This window comes from Galleria mellonella, unplaced genomic scaffold (assembly GCF_026898425.1).
Source record: "Galleria mellonella isolate WM207_F2 unplaced genomic scaffold, CSIRO_AGI_GalMel_v1 utg38, whole genome shotgun sequence".
Taxonomy (NCBI): Eukaryota; Metazoa; Arthropoda; class Insecta; order Lepidoptera; family Pyralidae; genus Galleria; species Galleria mellonella.
Window position 1 is genome coordinate 1,878,424 of NW_026442090.1, and position 9,204 is coordinate 1,887,627.

Genomic DNA, 9,204 nt, shown 5'->3' on the forward strand with positions numbered 1-9,204 from the left:
CAAGCCCTTTTGTAATATTTATTAATATTTAAATTTGTTATCATTAACGCATTGATTTGTCTGAGAAACCGTGCGGTGGTCAACCTGATCACTAGCTACTGCTAATACTAGCAATGGGTGGGAAACGGGATGGTTGTTAGCCTATGGTGTCAAATAACTCGCGCCCCTTTTGAAGAATTACTAGCAATCATTCCATAACCTGAGTGTTCGTGGGAGAAAGCATCTCTGAAACCGCGTTGTACGCGACCATTTAGGCTGTAAGGTATGAGGGTGAACTCCCTGCCGATGGCGAGCCGTACGATGATAGAAAGTGGCCGTAGGCATCATATTGAATAATTCCTCTGAGCACAATCCGTTTTATAAGCGGTAGAACACGCAGAGTGACAAAATCTCTCCTAAGACACAAGTCTCATAGCTCGTCGTTGCACTGAGTCGAAGGGTTCAAGCTGGTATCTAGGTGGCCCATAAGTGACAGCTACTCCATGTGGGGCCGGATTTGCGATTTGTAAAGCATTAATCGCTGTTGAGCACACCGAGTTTTTTGGATGAACCTTATCTTCTTACGTCACTAGAGATGTCGCAAGGATCCCAATGCTTTTAGAGATGTTGACTTGGAACTGTGCTTTCAGTGAACGCGCAAGCTTGTGTCTTAAATTGGACCAAGTTTTGTCGTCCCCAATCAGAGATCTAGTGTTCTCTCACTGGTCTCCACCATTGTATACCGATAGCGCAGACGAAGGTTAACATATCATTAATATGCAGTAGAAACAGCGTTGGGGACAGCACAGAGCCCTGCGGGACGCCAGCGTTAATATCCATGCTATCGGAGCAGCAACCATCTACAACGGTTTTTATACGTCTGCCGGATAAAAAACTGGCGACCCATTTACAGAGGCTGTCGGGAAGTCCATAGTAGGGCAATTTCGATAGAAGACCCCGATGCCAGACCCGGTCAAATGCCTTTGCAATATCAAGACCGACAGCAAGCGCCTCACCTTGACTCTCAATGGCTGATGCCCATCGGTGCGTAAGATATACCAAGAGGTCACCAGTTGAGCGACTATGGCGAAAGCCATATTGGCGGGTCGTGATCCTCTATTTTAACAGCTGTGCATTAACTATACGCTCCATCACCTTTCGCAATCGGTCTGTAATTTGAAGGGTCCGACTTATCTTTTTAGGTACAGGATGTACAAGGGTGGTCTTCCATGTCGAAGGAAATTGCCCTGTGGAGTACGAGATCGTGAAGAGACGCGTTAATACAGGACACAATTCCGGAGCACACTGCTTTAGGACCACTGCCGGTATACCGTCAATTCTAGTTGAATTCTTCAGGATGGGCTAACTGACCTGCTTTCATCCTTATTAGTCATCTATCACTGGTGCCCTGCCATTGTATACCGATAGCGCAGACGGGGTTACTATACCATTATCATCCATTAAAAAAATACTAGCAATGGGGTCGCTAGTCCCCATTACTAACTATCACTTTCCCAATCTCGGTCAAGCCTTATTATGTAGTAGAAGTAAATAAACATGGCATAAAAATTTTAGAAAAAGTATGTCACCTCAATTATTTTTGCGATGGTGAATGTAAGGGACCCATCTCAGCATGTGTCACAACCCGATAAAGGCCGCGACCCGGGTATTCAATAGGTCTCAAGAGGATAATCGTTTACCCCTGGGTTTAGCCCATTATGATCGAAGCCACGAACTGACAGTAGAATCTATGGGAAACTACAAAGCATAGATGTAGATAGATATAGATAACACAAATATATTAATTTACACAATAATTAAACGATTCATGACTAAACTCTATAGGTCGTGAAAATATTCGAAAATATTTACCTAATGTTTAATCCTACATTTGAGAAACTTAAATACCTTTTTTGAAAAATTTATCTTACAAATTGAAAAAATTACTTTTCAATTCAACCCATATATCGTCATAATCGTAGAATACTGACGGATCTGACAAAGATTACATATAAAGATCCGTCAGTATTCTACGACTATGACGATATATTTGCAGTCGGTGTCAAGTGTGTTATTTAGTTAGTTATTATATAAAGAATATTATTAGTTGGCAATTTTTTCAATCTCAAGATAATAAGAAACATTACCTACAACTTTACCAGAGGAAGATTTTGTACAAAAGTCGATTGCTTGGGTACTTCTGTTCCATTCGTGTTTCTACCGTGAAGCAGTTGTGTTTGCATGGCTGTGTTTCGGTTTGAAGGATGGGATATGGCGTGAATTTACAGGGTACAGAGGAATAACACTTGAGTCCTCAGGAATGGCAACGCATGGGGGGTATCATGAGCGAAACAGTATACTTTGTTACGTCCATGGTACTGCTCATATCTATAGGTGACGGTTACCACTTTCCATCAGGTGGGCCGTTATTAGCTTGTTTGCCATTCTAAGTTGTATACAAAAAAAAAAGAACTAAATTATAAGAGATATTTAATAGTTAATCGTTTAAAACTCAACAGTTTTACACATTAAATCGAGTTGCTTGTCAAGTCGGCACTGAAAGCCGACCGAATAAAACCAACCCGTTTGGACTTAACCTAAACCTGTCAAATTTTTAATATTCCCCCAGAAATATTATTTGTAATTCTGTTATTGTTAATCCTCTATTTTTTCTATGACATTAATAGCAACTCTAAAACGATATTTTTAATTATCATTATTTAATCATAGTAAACTCAAATAAGTTCATTGACATCATTTTTAGACTCATTATTAAAATAATATATGGGAATGTAACATCTATGTAATTTAATATCTATGTTTCATATTTTTTTTTTAAGAATGGCGACTTAAGAAGACATAGAAAAAATAAGAAAAAAAAATATAGACACAGAAATAAATACAGTACTTCAAGCAAATCCAACAAATCTAATAGGTCTAGTGAATCAGCATTATCATCTGGATCATCATCATCAGCATCTTCATTGTCTGGCTCGTCTTCAGACGAGAAGAACCCGGGTAACACTGTCCACAAAAACAAGTATAAGCAAAACTGGCTTTGGAATCGTTATGTAAGTATACTATGTCGGTTACAACAGAGCTTACTAAAAATGCAAATAATTAATTGACTACTCCATAAAACAGTCCTTCGGTGTCTAGTAGTACTTAAATCTAAAATCATGATATCAAAAAGTCTCTTAACCCTTTGAGTGCCGACGAGCGCCTACGCGCTCGTGCGCATTGCAACTAAAATTGCCACGAGCGTCATAGCGCTAGAGAAATCAGTCGCTGTTTAGCTTGCTGTAAAAAAAATAATATTAAAATTGGATAATTTTTGGAGGAGATACAGTTTTTTTAGAGACAAGGGTAAATAACATCAACACGACGATGATTTCTTTGGCATTTTTAAGTACATAGATATGAGTAAAAATCAATGGCTCTAAAAGGGTTAAAACAGCACCAAAGCCTAACTGCGTTTTCCAATCCGCCTGCCTAGCGTGGCAACTGTTACAAAACCAAAGTTATTTACATATTTACATATGTATGGTATTACGTTTTAGATGGACGGTGATCGTATGAATGTAAACCTTTATGCGCCTCAATTTAACAATCTGGGTCCTTCTGGAGCTGATCTATTCTTTGGCCGAAAGTGGTGGTACTTTAATCAGGTAATTTGTTTTAAAAATTAAAATTTTATTTTCTATATTAAATACACCCTAATGAGATTGCTTTAGCATTGACCGTTGCCATAATTTTGGTTAAGATAAGCTACCAGAGGGAGACTTTGTACAAAAGTCGATTGCTTGGGTACCTCTGTCCCATTCGTGTTTCTACCGTGAAGCAGTTGTGTTTGCATGGCTGTGTTTCGGTTTGAAGGGTGGGATATGGCGTGAATTCACAGGGTACAGAGGAATAACACCTGAGTCCTCAGGAATGGCAACGCATGGGGGTATCGTGGGCGAAACAGTATACTCTGCTATGTCCATGATATTGCTCATGTCTATAGGCGACGGTTACCACTTTCCATCAGGTGGGCCGTCAGCTTGTTTACCATTCTAAGTTGTATAAAATAAAATAAAATAAGCTGCTGGAACTTTCCTCGAAAATTAAATGCAAAAACATAGGGCAATTAAATTACAGAGTAAAGTGGCGTTAAATCTGTTAATTAGTAGAACAATCACTTCAAAGAATACAATCTATTTCGATTTTAACATGTAGAAATCATTCAATAATTACTAAGAAAAACGTAATGTAAAAAAATCGAAGCTTACCTTTTTGAAGCGAAGTAATCTACGCTAAGTGATAATTAAGGCTGCTATATTTAGTCTGTCATATTATATCTCAGAGGTACATACATATATATATAGAGGTATATATATATATATATATATATATATATATATATATATATATATACATATATGCAAATTAAGATGACAAACAAGCTGACGGCCCACCTGATGGAAAGTAATAACTGTGGTCTATAGACATGAACAATACCGTGGACATAACATGTATGCGGTGTTTTACCATGATACCCTTCATGTAGTAATAGGTTCTAGCTGACCCACTGCTAGCAATATACCCTATCAAGTCGACCTCCACGCGGTTCCGCTGGAAACTATCAGGGTTAATTCTGGAATTTGTCGTAACGGGCTAACTGACCTACTTTCATCGTCACCTATTATCTCTCACTGGTGGAGCACCAGCGTACCATATACCGATAGCGCAGCTGAGGTTATCATACCATTATGACGCATTAAAAAAATAAAATACTCTACATGTGTTTCCATTCCTGAAGATTGAGATATTATGCCTTTGTACCCTGTAATTTCACTGTCATATTACATTTTTCAAACCGAAACATAACTAATTCGCAAAAACATGAATAGAATGAAGATACTCAACCTGGCTTAACCAATTACTTAAAATTTGATATATATGTATTACATAGGATGGAGAAATTTATAAGCTAGTTTTTTACTTCAGTCAGTCAACATATCTAAAAAAGGTAGCGTTATTATATATAATACTCCTATTATTACTATGTCATATTATCAGACCATTTTGGTCACATATTACTGAATTTAATAAATATCCTCATTGCAATACATATATTTCAATAGAATTTTCCCCGCGAACGCTCAGGCTGTGAAATGAGCTCCCTGCCGAGGTTTTCCCTGGAGATTACAGTATATAGTTAGAGTTTTTTAAAAATGGAATATTAAGGTTTCTTCAGGGTTAGCAACGCGCACGTAACACCCCTAGTGTTGCATGCGTCCACAAGCTACAGTGATCGCTTACCATCAGCAGAGCTGTATATCTGTTTACCACTTTCGTGGTATAAAAAATACATCACCTCATCATCATCATCATCATTTATCAGATAAAAAGAGGCTAATTGTGGATATATTTTTAGTACACTAGATATTTATTATAAATTTTGTATCATTTATTATTTTTTTCAGGATAACTATAAACCAATAAGATGATAATAATTACAAGAGAAAATTAATAAATTATGTGTATATTTGGTGTGTTTTAATTGAAATATCATTCTACTATACTTTTTAAAGCAAATCAGACATCTGAGAATGGTACCGATTCTAAGGCACTATTTCTCTATAGCTATTTTTTCTCCTAATATTTTAATTTGTTAATTTCGCGCGATTACTATATTTTATGTACAATCATAAATTATAATTATAATAACTTTGACTTAAATCTTTTCAAAAATTAATTCATATTGGTCCTTACATAGAATTTAAATGACCCCAATCAATTTTAACTTTAACTTGATAGTTTAGCGAAATTACCTAATTTATTGACCGTCATAAATAATTTTGACTTCATTAGAAATTTAGTTCATATCGATTCTCACAATAAAGGTTACGCTGTAACATCAAATTGAAATTTTAAATTTAGAAATAGATTCAGAGAAGTGACGCGTCAGAGTCAATCCTTTTATATTTTGAAAGTCGCTTAAATAAGAAACATTGCTTCCACGGAATAAATTTCGACAATTTTTCTACTTACTGCGCACTTTTTCACGATTATTAACGAAGCAAAATCATGAATGTCAACCCGTCACGGTCAATGCTTGACATTTCCCATATTTTTTTTCGGCTTATTACGAACGTAAAAGGGGTAATTTCGGCACATACGCAGATATGTGACTTTTTAAATATATAATACTTATACTTCGGTGACTTTTCCCGCATTGATTAGTATAAAAAGTATCAATTATGGTATATGTTAAATTTTAATATAAGTAAACGATTTTTTTATGCAACTTAAAATGGCAAGAGAACTGACGGCCCACCTAATGGATAGTAGTAACCGTCGTCTATAGACGTGAACAGTACCATGGACATAATAGAGTGGACTATGCCACCTATGATTCCCCTCTTGCGTTGCCATTCTTGAGGCTATGGTGTTTTTTTCAATGGATGTTAATGGAACTGTAAAACCCGCCTACGCTAACGGTATACGCTGGCGGGGCACCAGTGAGTGATGATAGGTGAAATAGAAAAGGCAGGTCACTAAGCACAACGTGATGAATACACCTGGAATTCAGCACATAGGTTTCCAGGGGGTCCACGTGGAGGTCGATCTAACAGGGTATATTGCTAGCAATATACCCTTGTCCAGGTCAGTCTGTGATATGGTGGTAGATAATGCCTAATTCAGTAAAATGTATAATTATTTGTATATATTGTTGGAATTACCATAAAGTTTGTTGGACTTCAGTAGGGCAGAGCCCGTAATAATCCTGGATATCGGTCATACAAAAGAAAAAAGCAATGAATTAAACTTGGAGCTCTATTATAAATCTCATGAATGCAGGTATTTCCGAATTAAAAAGTCCATTGTTGAGGTCTAACGTTCTTTTTTCTTTTAACATAATCGTGAGTCTATTTAAGAGCGTTCGTGCCGATGTGTGGCAACATCGAATTTATCTGTCAATTAATTATTATTATTTTTATTTTATTATTTCAGCCGTTAACTGACCACTCCTGAACATAAGCCTTCACCATCAAGGGAGTTTTACCAGTAGTTGCCACGCTTGGCAGGCAGGTTGACAACCGCAGTTAGGCTTTTACAGATGTTTTAAAAGGGACACTGCTGCCCATTCCTCACTCTCACTTAGTCCCCTCTTAGGACACCAACGGAAAAGGAAGGGGTATTCCATTCTATGACGAGATTTCTATATTGAATAATCTGTAACTAAATCTGTAAATAAACAAATAATTGTCTAATTGTTGCGTTTGTACAGTAATGAAAATTAATGTAGTCGGAAACTAATAATTTAGTTTTTTTTTTCCTACTCGAGTCCTAGAATCTAATAATGTACGTCTCACTAGCGCCGCGGTGCTAGCGACCCATTGGTTTACCCTGGTTTCGAGTAATGTTTGTGTAACCAGATATCATAACAGTATATTTGGTATCAAACATCTATCCATACAACACAAAATTATAATAGTAGTAGGATTTATAATGACTAGTCATATACCGCGGCTTCTCCCTCATGAATCAGTAGATAAATTCCCCTAAGCGCTAAGTTAACTAGTTAGTGCTAACCTATCCGTGTACCAAATTTCAATCAAATCCGAATAGTGGTTTTTGCATGAAAAAATAACAAATCTTTCCAAATCTTTGCATTTATAATATTAATAGAATATCTTAATATAAAAGTGACTATTGCCTTTAAGAAAGTATCCGTTACACTGGTTTATACCGAATTCGTAAGATAACAACTAAATAGGGTTTGTTCAAATTTCAAACCGATATATCGCAGTTTAGTTGTTTCAAACATTCACGCTATCTCTTTACAAAAATCCATTTCCTGAACACGGCAAATATTGAAAAAGATTTCAGTACGTTCACAATCGTACTGCACCGAGCGTAGTGATGTTCTAAGCCAGGTTGACTTAAATACTCGATATACAGAACATTCACAACACTATGCACGATATTCGAAATCAGAATTCGAGTATCACAATACTCGAATTCTTTATTAGAATACTCTAATATCTACTAGTTACCCAGATACGTGAACACTCAATAAACAGAAATTGGATGCACGATACGCAAATGTAAGTTTTAAGTTCAATAATATTCGAATTTAATCTTATGTATACATATATTTCTGTTTCACTATTTCTTTTTTTCCCTTCGTCATCATATCATATCACCTTTTAACTGTCCACTGCTGAACATAAACCTCCCTCTAGGAGGGTTTTGTCAGTAGTTACAAACAGGCATGACAGGCAGATTTGCAACAGCAGTTAGGCTTTGGAGATTTTTTTTTACAACACAGAGGCCAAACGAGCATGTTGCTCACCTGATGGTAAGTGACTACCGCCACACATGATCACTTACAACACCATCAGCATTGCGGGTGCGCTGCCGGTTATTTTAAAAGGGAGGCTGTCCATCTCTTACTTTGCATCATCTTGAATACAACAGAAAGTTTTTGTTTATTTGTAGCAAATCCATTGCTTTTGATTTACGAACCAAACTACTAATGAAACTTCTATTGAACTAATCTGAAAGTATATCCTGTCAAAAAAATAAATTCCAAATCAGCTGTAATTAACGGAGTTCTAAGGTAACAAACATACAAAATAATTTTTAAATTTGGTTGTAAAGGGCCAACTGGGTACATCACTACGATTATTCTATTGAAGAATAAGGTATAGGTATGATAACTTTTCTCACACTATTGAAAAGCTACTAATGGTGAAAAATAAAATTTCGACCCAATTTTACGTTATTTCATTCAAAGAGCCTTATGTTAAGAACTCGTTGACATCGACAGTTGAATATGAATCTCTGCCCATAAATTAAGGATATAACACAGTAGCCAAGCGGCTTGTAATAGCTTTTTACTTTGAGTTTTCGTTCTCTACATTAGAGAATCGTCATTGAATGGCAAGAATTTCTCGACTGCCTTCATAAAAATCCGTCGAAGACGAGACTTACCCGAAGCGAGTAGCAATTTATTTTAGACTAGCGACCCGTTCCAGCTTCGCACGAGTGGACTTTTTACAACATTTTACATTTTTATCTAATCCTACCTAGCTACCTATTTCATAGATATGCCTGCCCCTCTCTCACACTGCTGTAATGCATGGTATCGCGAAGTTTTTTTTTATTTATTGATATTTTCTTAAATATTATAGAACATACTTTAGTTCTATCACTAATAGTTTCCGCAGCGCA

The 9,204-nt window shown here is 36.4% G+C and overlaps 1 protein-coding gene across 1 annotated transcript; it reads left to right on the forward strand.

Moving 5' to 3' along the window:
* Positions 1 to 1,188: 1,188 nt before the first annotated feature.
* LOC116413661 (uncharacterized) lies at positions 1,189 to 5,471 on the forward strand. The gene is made up of 4 exons (XM_052897709.1): positions 1,189 to 1,233; positions 2,820 to 3,050; positions 3,540 to 3,647; positions 5,448 to 5,471. The coding sequence occupies exons 1-4, from the start codon at positions 1,189 to 1,191 to the stop codon at positions 5,469 to 5,471; spliced, it is 408 nt and encodes a 135-aa protein (XP_052753669.1).
* The last annotated feature ends 3,733 nt before the right edge of the window (positions 5,472 to 9,204 follow it).

Excerpts from the sequence above, each read along its gene's own strand:
- LOC116413661 (XM_052897709.1), top strand. The coding sequence starts at position 1,189 with ATGTACAAGGGTGGTCTTCCATGTCGAAGGAAATTGCCCTGTGGA. Across the intron at positions 1,234-2,819 it reads GAAGGAAATTGCCCTGTGGA|AATGGCGACTTAAGAAGACA; the intron begins GTACGAGATCGT and ends TTTTTTTTTAAG. Across the intron at positions 3,051-3,539 it reads ACTGGCTTTGGAATCGTTAT|ATGGACGGTGATCGTATGAA; the intron begins GTAAGTATACTA and ends ATTACGTTTTAG.